Source organism: Megalops cyprinoides, chromosome 17, assembly GCF_013368585.1.
Source record: "Megalops cyprinoides isolate fMegCyp1 chromosome 17, fMegCyp1.pri, whole genome shotgun sequence".
Taxonomy (NCBI): domain Eukaryota; kingdom Metazoa; phylum Chordata; class Actinopteri; order Elopiformes; family Megalopidae; genus Megalops; species Megalops cyprinoides.
In genome coordinates this window covers 14428842-14443833 of record NC_050599.1, presented here as the reverse complement: position 1 = coordinate 14443833, position 14992 = coordinate 14428842, and the positions used below count along the sequence as shown (strand labels likewise).

Sequence of the window (14992 nt, the reverse complement as noted above, 5' to 3'; positions counted from 1 at the left end):
TTGCTTTCTGTAATTATAGTTAGGGTATATTTAATAAAGGACAGCTGAGGGATTAACAGGACTTAAGAGTCTTTGCTTGCAGCTGTTGTTATACCACTGGCAGAGGTCTGTTATAAGAGTGACCTTTTCTGCCTGCTCTTAAATTAGTTTGATGTTGCAGCTGTTGCTGCTGGAGACAATAGTCTGAACTGAATCAGTAGAGAATGTGAACTTCAGAAAGCCCTTTACCACACTCACTGTTGTCCCATTAATACCTTGTATTAGTGATATTTGCTGTCTGTTTTTTGTAATTTACAAAGCAATCACCTCTTAATTCTCCACTGATTATTCAGGCATCCATAGACCGCAGTGAAGTAACATGCATTGAATCCGCTTTGTGTTAATGCATTGAATGAAACTTTGGATTAATGTTGTTAATGTCTCCATGTCCTTGAAGAATTTGTGTGTGTGTGTGTGTGTGTGTGTGTATATATATTATATATATTCACATAAAGCGATGAGACAATATAGTTATCCCACATATCAGTTCAATATACAATATGAGGTTCATGATTCGATATCACCACGATTCGAGCTTAATAACAGTTGAGTCACAAAGTATGCATATTCAGAATTGATATTTAATTTTTAGCCATGCAAAATACAAAATAAATTCTCATTTGAATAAAGTTCTCTACTAGACAACACGTAAAGAGATCAGAGTAACAGCAGAAATTCTCATAAAGATCAGAAATACAACAAATAAATGAATAAATACAGCAAAAATTACAAGTAAAATAAACATTATCAATCAATTATCAATAACAATCTACATTTAGGCTCATCCGGTGGATGGAAACCAGTATCTCTCAACTATCCACAAAGATAAAATTGTCCTGAAAAATATAAGCTTGCAGAGACCACTGCTATAACACACTTTTCTCCACACAATAACACAGCTTTGGTTGTTACATAATATGTAAACAGTATGGAAACGTGACAAAATACAGAATACAGCAGAGAAAAGGCAACAGACAGGAGAAGAGATGCAAGAACAGTCCCACAGAGCCTGAATTTTGTATGTTCAATGGGAAGCTCATATTCACACACTTCATGTGCATGCATATCAGGGCTGTACAGTGCAACAGTTTTAAATATTGATCCACTGGCACCCTTGTGATCAGTCTCTGTAAGCGCCAAATTCATGTTGTTTGATATCACAATATACACATTTATACATGTAATTTGAATATAATGTTCCTATGTAACACTATTTATTGCAATATCCTTATATTTCGATTGTTTACATGATTGGTGCATGTTTTGTTTACAGTGGAGCTGCACGGTTTTCTTACCCTGTCAAATTACAAGTTCAAGGAAGAAACAAGTAACAAAGTATAAATTTATTGTATCTGTTTCTACTATGTACTGTTGTTTTTGCATTAATGGGAATAAATTAGTTTTGTTTAACTCAATCACGCGTCAACCTAAAGTTCGTTTATGGCTAGAAGTACATCATACAGTATCTTTGTGATCTGCAAATCGGCGACAGAAATAAACATAAGCTACCTAGGCCTACTAGTCGAGGTGTTGTAGGGACATGTACAACTTCATTAGCTACGCGTAAATACGTTGCAAAGGACGTGGTGAAGATACGGTCCAGTATGATAGGTAACGCAAAGACTATCTTTGGCTAAAGTTAGCGTGGACCAAAAGCAACAATGCAAAGATATTTCTTGGTTGTGAATGAGCAACAAGAGACGAGTGAACTTGACGTATGCAGGTAAAGCTCTACTTGCACTAACTAGTTACTAGCACATCATTGGGCAAGATTAGGGTACAATACAAAGTAGCAAATATTGCGATATCATTTTCTGACTTACAAATAAATATTTATTAGGGATGAGACAATAAATCGAAATTCAATCCAGGTGAAAATTATTAATATTTATGTTAGGCTGCTGGACTTGGTAACATATTTAAATATGCACTTTCTTCATGATTGAATATTGTTGAAATTTTGAGTTTTTCAAAAATTCAGGCCTAGCTGTCAGGAGTTCGCCTGAAATGTTTCCTTTGTATAGTGGCTTAAGATGATGGGCCTTGGAATCTCAGTAAACTGCTTATAGAATCACTGTGCACTTAGGTGATCCCTGTGGGTATTCAAAGTAGAACTTTAATGCAAAGTAGAACATTATCTCACTGACATACATGCATTCCATGTTCCAATGGTCCTTTTCATGGAAGTTACTGGATCAAACAGTTGGGAGGATTCACGCTTTTTCTTTGCCTTGATGAATTGCACAGCTCAACCATCATGTATGATTACTGGTGATCCTTGTAGTGACTGATACAGATTCAGCCTTTGAGAATTTTTTTGTCCCTCCAGCATCTGTGTTAGCGGCGTGCAGTCTCTGATCTGTGGCGTGTTACACGAGGAGGGACCTGGCGGCATGATTCCGTAATGAGATCTGCTGCTTAGATCCTGTACGTGGAGGTTAAGGAGTTAATCCTGGCCTGCGACTTCATAAACACTCCCAGAAATAGACTATGACACGGGCCCCCCTCCACCCCACCCCACACACCACTGCAGGGAATGACATTCAAACTCAAACACAAGGGCTCATCTCACAGTTACTCAGTCCTGTAAACAGGTCTCATCCTTTTTAAATCCGTCCAGTGGGAAAGCCCTTCAGACAGCAAGGGAAATCATTATGCACAGCTTTGTTAACAGGCATACACATCACTCTATGCTTTGTAGATAATGCTTGCTATTCTGTGGTTTGCCTTAGCAAAACATGCCTGAGATACTGGAACGCTTTTGTAAATGCCACCTATATGAAACAGACTGGCCCAGGGAAAGCTAAATCTCCCATTCCATCAGTAATGGGAAAGCACTTGGATTGTGACCCCTCAAATAACATAAACACTGAATATGAGCTTGTGTATACATGTATCTCAGGTCTTACTTGCTGTATGTATTTTAGCATATAAAATGTAGCCGGAATTAAGCTGAGGCAGCACTGAAATCGGTAATGGGCCCATACGCCCAACAGTACATTGCGTTCCTGATAAGTTCATTTTCTTTCCAATAGCAGTTTTTTTCCCACATTGCTTTATCATTATGAAATGTACAGGCTACAGTGGGTTTGACTGCAAGTCAACACCAAACCTGTGTTTTTGTACTTACGAAGAGTTCTGCATGATTGATCCTTGTCTGCAGTCATTTTGTGTAAAAGTTATGTTTTCATCCTTTTTGGGCAACGTATCTGTCCAGATTTTTCCAAAAAGTCCTATGGTGAATTGTCCACTCCAGTAAGGTAGTTTTGTGAGGACAGTGTAATTTCAAACTGAAACCTTATGTATTACACACTCTTTACTCTAGCCTTGCTCAGTGCACTTTCTCATTCTGTGTCAGGAGAAAAGAAGGCCGTCCTGGACTCCAGCCCGTTCCTCTCGGAGGCAAATGCGGAGAGGATCGTCCGGACTCTGTGTAAGGTGCGCGGGGCTGCCCTGAAGCTGGGGCAGATGCTCAGTATTCAAGGTGAGGACCCCCAGACCCCCCCCACACACACACACACACACACACACACACACACACACACACACACTTTCCGTCCCATTGCTGCTGCTGCACTTTTCCTGCTGCCTCCAAAGCTGCCACCCAGTACAGTGTGTCTATGTTTGCCTGACGGAGATGATCCTTCCATGTTTAATACGTGGTCGCTCCACTCGTTTCGGGATCCCCTTTTCCATAGCAACAATGCTGCCATTTGGCTGCAGGGGTCAAGTTTCTGTGAAATTTCAAATACGAACATGAAATGAGAGCAGGAAAGGAAAATGCAACCGAATAGGCTTGCACTCCTCACTGCACCCGACTGCGGTTGCACCCTCTTCCTGTAGGTTGTTATTTGACCAATGAGATTTGTGTAATTGATGGTATCTGATTTTATGGTATCTGGTATTATGTCCTTACATTGTGCATAATTGCTTGTGTGGAAAAAGCAGCAATTACAAAAATATCAAAGGGGTACTGGGAAAATGATACGCTTGCTAAATACAGCACTCTTAAAGAAACATTTCATGGAAGGAGCACAGCAGTGTTTTGTACAGACTATAATGTGCCTATATACAAGAGGAAAGTGAGTTGCAATGTACTTGATAATGTAGGTGCAGATAGGATCTTATTTGGGCAAGGTGCAGTCTTCTAGTGACTGAAACATCTTTGTTGCTAATGATTGATGATAAAATCAAAACCTGTGTGACTTCTGTCAGACTGTTTTAATGAACGTGCTGCCTAGGGCTGTGACGGTAATGATTTTTTCTTCCTGCGGTAATAAAGCAACAAATTACCACGGTTTACCACCCCCCACCTTTATTATTTACTTCATTAGGCAGGAGTGATCCAGGTTCACCATCTTCTCACCATGGCCAAGGCTGTTCACATCGTACACCACTACACACAAATGCCATTTTTGAATCAGTTGCTTTCTCCGCTTCCTCAGTCCTTGCCCAACATTGCCCTTGACATTGAGTGTTTCATAGCGATGGTCCCTCCCCCATTCTGTTTATCTAGGTTATTCCTGTTAGGGATGTGAAGGCACATAACATCAGGGGCTATCTCTTGCTCACTGTGTGCCCCTTTCCCGAAGAATTAGGCCAACCAAAATGGTAACATGTCTCATCATGCCTGTGTGAGCATGCTGTAGGTTTAGCACGCAGGAAGGTGTCGCGCCCAATGAGGGCTCGTTAAAATATGGCCAGCTCTCCTCACTGTGTCAGCTTCACCAGTCAGCTATTGGTCCCCTTTTGGGACATTGATATATTGGACATGTTTCTATAAAGAAACAGAATTCAGAACTACTGCGCTGGTAGACGCCTTCTGTGTCACAGTTTAAGATTAATGTGGCACGAGGAGCTGGGTGATGACATGACATTGTCACAGTCGCATCAGCTGTGTGACATGCAGCAGCCAATCTCTGATCGGCGGCAGCAGCAGCCAGGTAGTTCCAAAAACCATGGTATGTCTGCTACTGGGAACGGTACATGAGAACCGTAACCTTTACAGTTTTAAGTGGCCAGCGAATGCCAGCTTTCCGTTTTCAACACTGGGGTATTATGGAAGGGGCAGGTCTTAAATTTGCTTGTGTAAACTGATCGTGGGCGATGACAGCAGTACTTAAACTGTCCTTTGTTCTCATAAGCTGTCATAAGTCTGTTAACCCATCCTTGTTTGGTAGGCATGGGTTGAAAGTCCTGTTATTTCTAGGTCACTATTGGAAATGAGAGCTTTTAGATAGGTTAAATACATTAAATAATAGGTTGTATTTGTTCTGGTTCACACCATCATCCAATTAAACTTTAATATAAGCGGAAACAAGTAAATTTTCTCATTTGTAGTACAATGAGTGCTTCGCTCAAATGCTAACAGGTAGACAGGCTGATGCTGGATGCCAACAGTCAGTGGATGTAAAAATACATCTGGAATACAAATGCTGAGAGGCTTTACTCCTAGTTCTATCAGAGGGATAAAGATTTCAGATGAGGTGATTCTCAGGTGATTATGTGCATAAGAGCAACTGCCAAAGAAATAAGTGGAGTATTTCACCCTGATCTCTCTATTTGATTGCAGATGATGCCTTCATCAACCCCCAGCTGGCCAAGATTTTTGAACGGGTGCGACAGAGTGCGGACTTCATGCCCATCAAACAGATGACGGTAAAAAGCCTTTGTCTGTATGTGATCTTACCTGTATTAGTGATGGAAGTATAACATTCTTTTAGATCTCAGATCTGTGAAAAGACACAAAACAAAAAATAATTTCTTAATTTAGAAACATTCTTTTTTAACCTTTTCTAAATTGTAAGTAGCCATAACCATTTTGCACGCATAATTTGAATTAAACAAATATACAGCACAGAACAGCATGAATTTAGTACAACATTCCATCTTGGTATAGACATTGCCTCTGAGAGAAGCTCAACAGAAGTCGACCCAGTCAGAGATGTTTTAGAGGGTAATGGCAGATGACAGACAGATGACTGTGGGCAGTGTCGTTACTTACCAGTGTTTTCACCCCCTACCCTGAGCAGAAAGCCATGAATAATGACCTGGGCCCCAACTGGAAAGACAAACTGGAGTATTTTGAAGAGAGGCCCTTTGCCGCTGCGTCCATTGGGCAGGTGCACCTGGCCAAGATGAAGGATGGCAGGGAGGTTGCCATGAAGATCCAGGTGAGAGGAGCCCTGAAGACTGGAAGTCCATTGTGCTCAATAATTGACCAGTCAGGGGTGTCGTGATGTGTAAGCTTCACACACTGAATGCCAGTAGACAAAAAGGAAGACAAAATGGCCAGAAAACAAGCTTCTTACTTTGTGTTTTTAAATTGTATATTTGTATATACAAATTATATATTGTATGTTTTTATGTTTTTTAATTCTTGTTTTTATTTTAAAATGTGTAGGTTTTATTTGCAGGAAACAAATAATTTTCATAGTCTGGTATATTAGGGACCTGATGCCATATATGGGTCCTGTAAGTCCTCTTTGTTTTCCCAGAACAGTGTTGACAGTAACTTGGTGCATGTGATCCGATGTGACTGCATTCAGGAAGAGCACGTGTACTATCCGAGTGTTTGTTGTGGTGAATGGGCCATGTCATGGGGGTCTGTTGCATCCCTCAAGGCTACATTATGCAGCCTGAGCTTTGATCTGTAGACAGGCCGCAGGGTCTGGTGGGTTTTGTTGTGCCTCAGCAGAAAATTTGAATCATTTATGAAGAAGAGAGTCAATTCTGCTGTTATAGTCATAAATCAAATACTAACTCAGTAACCATGCAAGCAGCTACTAGTTTATACTAGGAAACCTGACATGACTTTTCATCCAGTGAAAACCCCACTGCCCTCCAGGAACACAGGTTCTTCAACGCAGATCTGAAGCTTAATGACATATTGTGTTCAGTCCTGTCATGGACATGTCTTGAAATTATTTGCATATTTTAATGTTTGCACTGTTCCCTGTTCAGTGCTATCTCACTCAGGCCTTTGTTCAATATAACTGCAGTGTACTTGGGCCTATATCACACTGAGGGGTGTAATATCACAGGAATATGAATAAGCATCTGGCTGCACAGGCTTTGCCCACTTTACCATGAGGGGTATTCACTCCTGCACCGACACTGCAAGGGTTGGTCCCCAGCTGTGTGCATAGTTGAGTAAAACTCATGCTCCATGTCAGCAGATGGCCACCAGTTTTTGCACTGACTGTCTGTTTCAGACACTCCTCCCTCATGCGAATCATGTTGGAAAAAAAAGAGAGGCGCTAATTTTATTGGCAAAACAGCCTGCAAATATTTTGTTTGAAACGTACACTGACCAGTTAAGAAATTATTATTACATTTACAATTTTTTGTTTCACTGACAGTGTTTTTTTGTTACCCACCAGACTTTACTAATAAAAGTTCAGGACAAAGAAGATTGCCGTTGTAGTAAGTGGAGTCCATTTGTGTGAACAGTTGGTGTCATTTTGTCTGAACTTGTCATTTTCAGTACCCTGGGGTGGCACAGAGCATCAACAGTGACGTGAACAACCTGATGACGGTCCTCAGCATGAGCAACGCATTACCTGAAGGTAGGGCAGCCTCTGAAGGTAACGGTGCCCCATGTTTTTGAGTGCATTTGACATGTCATTCCATACCTTTAAATCGGTTTTTGTTATTGCTGCTTTAATGCTTTGGCAGTCATGAAAGTAAACACATCAAAGTATCCGTAGACGCCTGCTAACTTAGATCAAAATCCTGATCTGCTGCTGTAGATGCCGATGAACCCAGAGTAAAAAACAGATGCTCCTGGTGTAGGAGATTGTCACTCATCACAACTGGCACAGACCATGTCACTTTGCGTGTGCTTTATCACCTTCACACAAAAACCTGGTTCTTATTTAGCTCAATGACTGAAAGCAGGCAAAGAGCCTTAGAGGAGCCATCATAACGCCCCTCACTGTTTTGTGCATGGGAGACGTGGTCATACCGAGGATGGGCTGCGGTTTCCAAAATCCGGGGTTCATTCAAAGCATGAAAGAGGGTAGCAATAAGAGAATCAGGTGTCATAGAGTTAAGGGATAGCATTGCCTCATGATTTCTGAGTGCAGTTCCCCTTTAAATCTGTGCTTGATTAATCTCCACTGCGTTCCAGCCAGTGTCAGAGGAAGGGTGCTACAGATAGGTGCTGCTGCAAGGTTACGGGAACACAGAGTCTGCAGCCAGGACACATTCTGTATCACTAATGAGGAAAAGACAGTCACAGAATCAATGGACATGTCCTACATCCATCTCATACTTAGCTGTCAGGGACTCTAGGGAGCATGCTGCTGTTTCGTTCTGCACGAGTCATTATTTAACTTTTATGCATCACTTTAATGACATGCAAATAAAGAATATGGGGGTTAGGTCCCAAAGCAGCCAGCGAATCTCCCGGTTTGTGTTTCTGTGCACTGGTAAATGGACAGTGTCTGCATTTCTAATTTAGCACCACTGTAAACTTTTTATGCATGTACCCTATTGACTTTTCAGTAGTCTGTCTCTGATTGGTGGAGTATATTTGCTGCACTGACATCACAGTGCATGTTTGTGCCTGATGACCTAAGCTGGGACGTTTTAGCATTAGCCAGGACAGCAGTAGGGTCTTTATCAGTGGGGTTAGTGGGATGTGCTCGCAGCTGTTCCATTTAGAGGCTCGGTTTAGTTTTCTATTGGATTCGTCTTCCTCGTGTGCCGCTCACCAGTTTTTTGTAACGGTTCTGCCTAGTCCTCAGCGCTGTTCGTGCTTTCCAATTTCAGCTGTCAAAGCACAGCTGTTTTGTGGATTGGATCTCTTAAAGTTCAATTTCAACAAATAAAATCTTTAAAAGAAGTATAAGGGGGTTGGTGTTTGTGAGGAAATGAATCTCCAGGGTCCAGTGTTTACACAGGTGTCTCTCCCTCTGACCCCTGTGGACAGGATGTAAACTGAAGTCTTTGGTCTGAATTCCTCAATTAACAAATTATTAAAGGAGACAGTAATCAAAGCGGAAGTGGAAACATGCCTTATGACCCAACAGTGTTTTAAATATGTTAGGATCTTCTCAGTACCTGCGTGTCTGTGATTCCTCCAGACCAAGCCCACACTCTCTGGAACTTGGCAGCTGCTGTCTCAGTAAAACGTCAATGAGGAACATCTTTTCGGATACGCCTGTGTATCTGACTCCATGTCTCAGCGGCACGGACGGAGCGTTGAGTTTGGCAGCAGATGCAGCTATTTGTTGCCACTCTTATCGATTCCTCTTTGACCCGCTGCAGGGGGTTGTGGGGGGGTTCGAGTGACAGTTGCACGGTGTTCCCTAACTGCCCCGCTCCTGTTCTCTCTCCCCGTCTGTCTGCCGCAGGCCTTTTCCCTGAGCACTTGATCGAGGTAATGAGCCGTGAGCTGGCGCTGGAGTGCGATTACATAAGGGAGGCAAAATGTGCCAAAAAATTCAAGTAAGTGAAGAAAACAACAGGATGGACTTGCATTTAATGGGATCCTGGAATGTCTAACAGAAACCAGAAGTGTTTGGATAAGTTTACCAATAATGGGTCACACAAGTTTTCTACATGATGTGTGGTTGGTACATCATGAAATGGTCATTTCCTGGGTTCATTTTTGAAATCACCAGTTACTGTTAATATTGACTGAAATGACTAGTACAGGGAGCTGCAAATTAATGCAGAGCGTGACTTACATGTATTATAAAAATTTGGATGTAATATAATAATGTATTTGTGTACATGATTATGTATGTATAGAAAGACTAATGAAGTGTAATTAATCCAGTTTAATACATGTTAAATGATAATATTGATGTCAAAAAATGATATGCAGTCTTGCACGGGTACCAGATATCAGCAGTAGCCTCTACCGATAAGCCAGTTTGAAATGTAACACCATCCTGGAAAATAAAGATGTTTATGCTATATCATGCCTGGAAAGGGTGCCCAACGAAGGAAGTGGTGAAGTGGCATGAGCCAAGTCATCGGGCACGTCCTCTGTCATGCTTGCATCTTTTTGATCTTTACTGCTCCAATGAGAATCTTTTGAACCCATTCCTGGAGTGATGATACACTGTGGTAGGCCAGAGCGATGCGGGTGCGGGCTGGCTGGGAGGCTCTCAGCGGGCAAGCCGAGAATAACCTCACCGGGGTCCTGAGCCGCATCGGGTTTCGATGACTTGATGTGCTGGCACGCTGTTTTCATGCTGCCAGTATTTAAAAATAGCCGCCCTGGACATACTACAGCGAGGCAACAATCCTGACGCTGCCCAACGAGTGTCCACTGGCTCTGCTTTCGATGACGGAAAGTGACGGATAGCTTGTGGCCAAGCTCCTGTTACATGCCCTCGGGCAGTTTGTAAATTATGCCCGTAACCTTGAGGCGGCCAGTGGGTTTCCATCGTAAGAGTTTTTTCACACGTTGTTCATTGTCTCTGTGAGGTAGTGACTGCCCCGGGGAGCAGCGCGTGAAGTTACACGTGTGTGGTGGGGTGGGGGTTCCAAGAACCCATGGTTTGACAGGTATGGAGGCCTGTGAAGATTAACAGCAGCAAAAGGATTACTAGTCAGACTCAAAATGTCTGTGCATAACATAGAAGCCTAAATATACAGTGACATACCCTTGCCACTACATATTGAGACTTGTAGGAATACAAATGCAGTATTTTTTAGAAAGTTTTTTTGTTGTTGTTATTTTTATGCGATTTATATGGATATTAAAAAAGATTTTGTCGGGTTGATGGCTGCTTTTTGTTTTGGTAACATTAATAATACTGTTCAGTAACTTCAAATGCATTCAAGGTCAAAGGTCATATATATGACTTTTTAGAATTGAGTAATTGTGAGGCCGTGTTCAACATGCATTATTTTTGAGATGAAGATACATTTGTCTTCTTAATATTGGGCCATTCTTTTAGTTAGCAAATAAATGGGAGGTAGCTCAACAGAATTTATATTTGTGAATTTATATGCTTTCTAGATACAGTCCTGGTTCATACATCAAGGACTTTATTCAGAATTAGAGTTTGTTTTTTGAGAAAATAGTTTTTAGAAAATGTTTTCCATATCTTCAACCATTTGGCATAATTTGCCAAAAATTGAAAACTGATTTTATCAGAAATACACAAAAACTGAGATTGTGCTGTGGATACTGGATGGATACTTCATGTCAGCAAGAAGTTATAACTTCAGTCAACATAAAAATGAGTGTTCTAAAATGGTCAACTGATACCCCTGTATTTATATTTTCTCATTGGTTTAGTGGTTTGGCAGTAAGTGGCCATGGAGTGGTTGTGTTATTTTGTTGCATCTCTTGATCCTGAGTGACACGCTCTCTTGTCGCTTGCAGGGAGCTGCTGAAAGATCACCCCTTCTTCTACGTGCCAGACGTGATCGACGAGCTGAGCAGCCAGCATGTCCTCACCACCGAGCTGGTGCCCGGCTTTCCCCTGGACAAAGCCGATGACCTCTCCCAGGACCTTAAGAATGAAGTAAGCCTCTAACCAGCCGCAACGGCTACAGGGATGTCCGTAATTACAGGTGGATTGGCAGAGCGAAGCCTTCTCGGTGTCACCTGGTTACCAGTGGTGCCTCCCCCTGTTCCAGTCAGTGGATGGTAGCTGCCTTCCACACAGAGAGCCCTACCTTGTCTTGAAATAAGTAGCTGTCACGGTGGCTGACTGGGCCCTGGTCTAATTAAAGCTGATGTAAATCTGGGATAAACAGAAGCACAGCATAGGGAATCTGATGTCCTCTGAGTCCTTACACTGCCAGGCTTGCAGAGATTAAAGACGGTTTAAGAGTGCCCCTTACAACAGATTTCAGACGCCACTGATTTTGAGAGAGTTGTACAGCCATCTAGTGGTGAGTGTGCAGATTGTTGAAAGAGAGGCATCATGTTTTGCTTTGTGTCAGGGATGAGATAAATATTTCACATGTGCCATCAGTATACAGTATGTTGGAGTATTGCAACTCTGATGAAATGGTGTGCTGTGGTGGGGAGGGGGTTTGCACTCATGTGGTAGAAAAACATATCCGTTGATTCAGGAATCGGCCCTTGGCTTTGCTTTGCAGATCTGTGAGAACATCTTGGTCCTGTGCTTGAGAGAGCTGTTTGAGTTCCGGTACATGCAGACCGATCCCAACTGGTCCAACTTCTTCTACGACCCACAAACACACAGGGTGAGTCTGCCACCTCTGAAATGTAAATGGAACTCTGGGCTCACTCATTAAGTTCTCCACAAATTAAAACCTTCACAAGCTGTGTTACATTGATTAATGCCTCTTTTCTCAGATTGCGCTGTTGGACTTCGGTGCTACAAGAGGATTTGATGTCAGCTTCACCGATGTCTATATTGAGGTGAGTCTGTTATTAATATGCAGAGAAAATTCTTCTTGGATGATGTCAATTTCATAAACCTTCATGGACCTTCAAGTTTAAAGCTTTGACTGCCTCACTTGTCAGAGGCAGAATTAAAATTTCAGAGATAGAATTAAAATCTTTGAGAAAATAGATGGTACAGAGTATTCCATACACACAAACTCAATATTACAGTTCATGCAGTGCGAATGATTTATATTTAAAGTGTTCAGTAGTATTTGATAGATCCACTGTGTATGTACCTAACAAAAATACACTAAAATAACCATAAACAGTACAACAAATAACAGAATTCTCAACAATCAACTAGGATGATCAAGTATGTGTTATTTACTTCTCATTGGATGGCTCGCAACAACGCATATGAAAATGTTAAGCCTTAAGTTAAATGTTAAGTCACATGCAGTATGTGAATAATTCAGCTCTCATTTGTCAGGGCTGTTAAACAGAGACAGACTTCTCACTGTCAGGGATAGAATCTGTGAAAGAATGTTTTCTCACCTACAGTGTGAACTTGACTCAAACCAAGCAGCCAGACTCATCAGTTGAGTTGGACGAAGAAAATGTGTGTCAGTGTGCTGGCTACACAAATACTTTTTTACTTATGTGCATTACACAAGTCTGCTTTATATGTTGTCTCCCTATGGCCTGTGAGTGATTAACATTTACACATCAGAAAAATCTGTTGCAGCTGCCTGAAAGGAAAATAATAAATGAATAGACAAACATTTCTCTTGTACTTCATACTTAAATCACTGGGTTCTGCTGTTCTGTGTGTCAGTGTGTCTAGTTACTCAAAATGAACCTCTCAATGCATTCTCACTAACCTGACATTAAAACCTCCCAGCTTTATACAGTTATCGTATTGTTTAATAAGTGAATAAGTATCTTACCTGTTCTACCAAAGAAATGCATTATAGTTCACTCCTTTTCAAGTATACATTCAATGTTCAACCAATAATTTTATTAGAAAAAAGAAGTATATGACCATTATTTTAAATCCAATTAAATTAAATTAAAAACTGTAATGTTGCAACTGACATTTTGACATAAGAGAGTTAAACCTGGTCACTGTGTTCTTGCGTTCCCCTGAGGTTGTGTCTTTGTGTGCTTCCTGAAACTGGTTATGACTGTAATATGACAACTCATGAAGTCAATTTACTCAACTCCACCATAAACACATCATGTGAGATATCAACACATATCATGTTCTGTACAGAATAAAAAGGCATTTCTGATTTGTGCCATTTTCTCTTTTGTTGGAATAGATTATTAAGGCAGCTGCAGATGGCAACAGGGAGGAGGTGCTGAAGCGATCGATAGACATGAAGTTTCTCACGGGCTACGAGTCAAAGGTACGAAATGCAGCTGACACTCAGATCAGGAGCTGTCATCACAGCTTGTCCATTTACCAGACATGAAAGGAACAGAACCTGCCTGTTGACCCTGTCTTTATTTAAGCTGTTAGTTCCCCTGCACATTTCAGTAAGGGGCACCAATGCGTTCTACTTGATGAATTAGGAACCAAAGTGTAAATTAAGAAGCTCCAGGATCACATCATAATCCACATGACATTCTCTCTGCATCACAGCAATAAACACACAAAGACATCTTACACACACACACGCACACCACAAGTTTGCACACCTGTACACACACACGCACAACTACATGCACATATATGCATGCGCACTCGCACACGTACATATTCACACATGCTTTCACACCACACATGCACACACACACGTGCACACAAAGCCCCATAGCACAGAATCAGGGAATCGTGTCTGTGTTTCTTCAGGCCATGGTGAATGCCCACGTGGACGCCGTGATGATCCTGGGGGAGGCCTTCGCATCCCACGAGCCCTTCAGCTTCGGGTCCCAGAGCACCACGGAGCGGATCCACAACCTCATCCCCGTCATGCTGAGGCAGCGCCTCACCCCGCCCCCCGAGGAGACCTACTCGCTGCACCGCAAGATGGGCGGCTCCTTCCTCATCTGCTCCCGCCTCAACGCCAAGCTGAGCTGCAAGAGAATGTTCCAGGAAGCCTACAACAAGTACTGGAGTGAACGCCAAAGAGGACCAAGCCAGTGACGCTTGACACACAGGGTCAGGCTGGATCCTGGAGTGACACCAGGGGGAGGGGGGGGTTGAGTCAGCCCAGCCACCTCACCCTGCTGTCAATCGAATGTAATATGGCACTTTCTTGCTCCCTTCCTCAAACCTTTTTCCTTTTTTGAAATAGATGTGTTACTTTTACCATGAGTCCAGTTAACCTTTGATAATACAATCCACTAGTTTAAAAAGCGTGTTCTCTCACTTGTAAGAGAGATGAGTCCACACTACTTCACAGAAGGTACAAGCTGAGCAAGGATTTTGGAGGATACTAGAATATGTGCCATGTGCCTATAAGCGCAAAGGTAAAGCTACGTCGGATATTTGTCTTGATGTCATCATTTTGTACGAGGGACACCACTTGTAAGTGGTGGAATGTTATTAGGTTTTGAGTGTAAAATACTGTAGGCATTGGCCAGTAAGCACTGTGGAAGGACAACCATTTGGGGCAAAAA

General features: G+C 42.0%; 1 protein-coding gene across 1 annotated transcript in view; it reads left to right on the top strand.

Moving 5' to 3' along the window:
* Positions 1 to 14535, top strand: part of coq8aa (coenzyme Q8A, genome duplicate a) — a 28787-nt gene extending 14252 nt beyond the window's left edge. Inside the window, exons 6-15 of the mRNA XM_036550402.1 lie at positions 3398 to 3523; positions 5612 to 5697; positions 6072 to 6212; positions 7526 to 7607; positions 9399 to 9492; positions 11390 to 11531; positions 12115 to 12222; positions 12335 to 12400; positions 13690 to 13776; positions 14223 to 14535. Of these exons, the coding sequence (XP_036406295.1) occupies positions 3398 to 3523; positions 5612 to 5697; positions 6072 to 6212; positions 7526 to 7607; positions 9399 to 9492; positions 11390 to 11531; positions 12115 to 12222; positions 12335 to 12400; positions 13690 to 13776; positions 14223 to 14516 (1226 nt within the window). The 3' untranslated portion in view covers positions 14517 to 14535. The remainder of the gene's footprint in view (positions 1 to 3397; positions 3524 to 5611; positions 5698 to 6071; positions 6213 to 7525; positions 7608 to 9398; positions 9493 to 11389; positions 11532 to 12114; positions 12223 to 12334; positions 12401 to 13689; positions 13777 to 14222) is intronic.
* Positions 14536 to 14992: the final 457 nt, after the last annotated feature.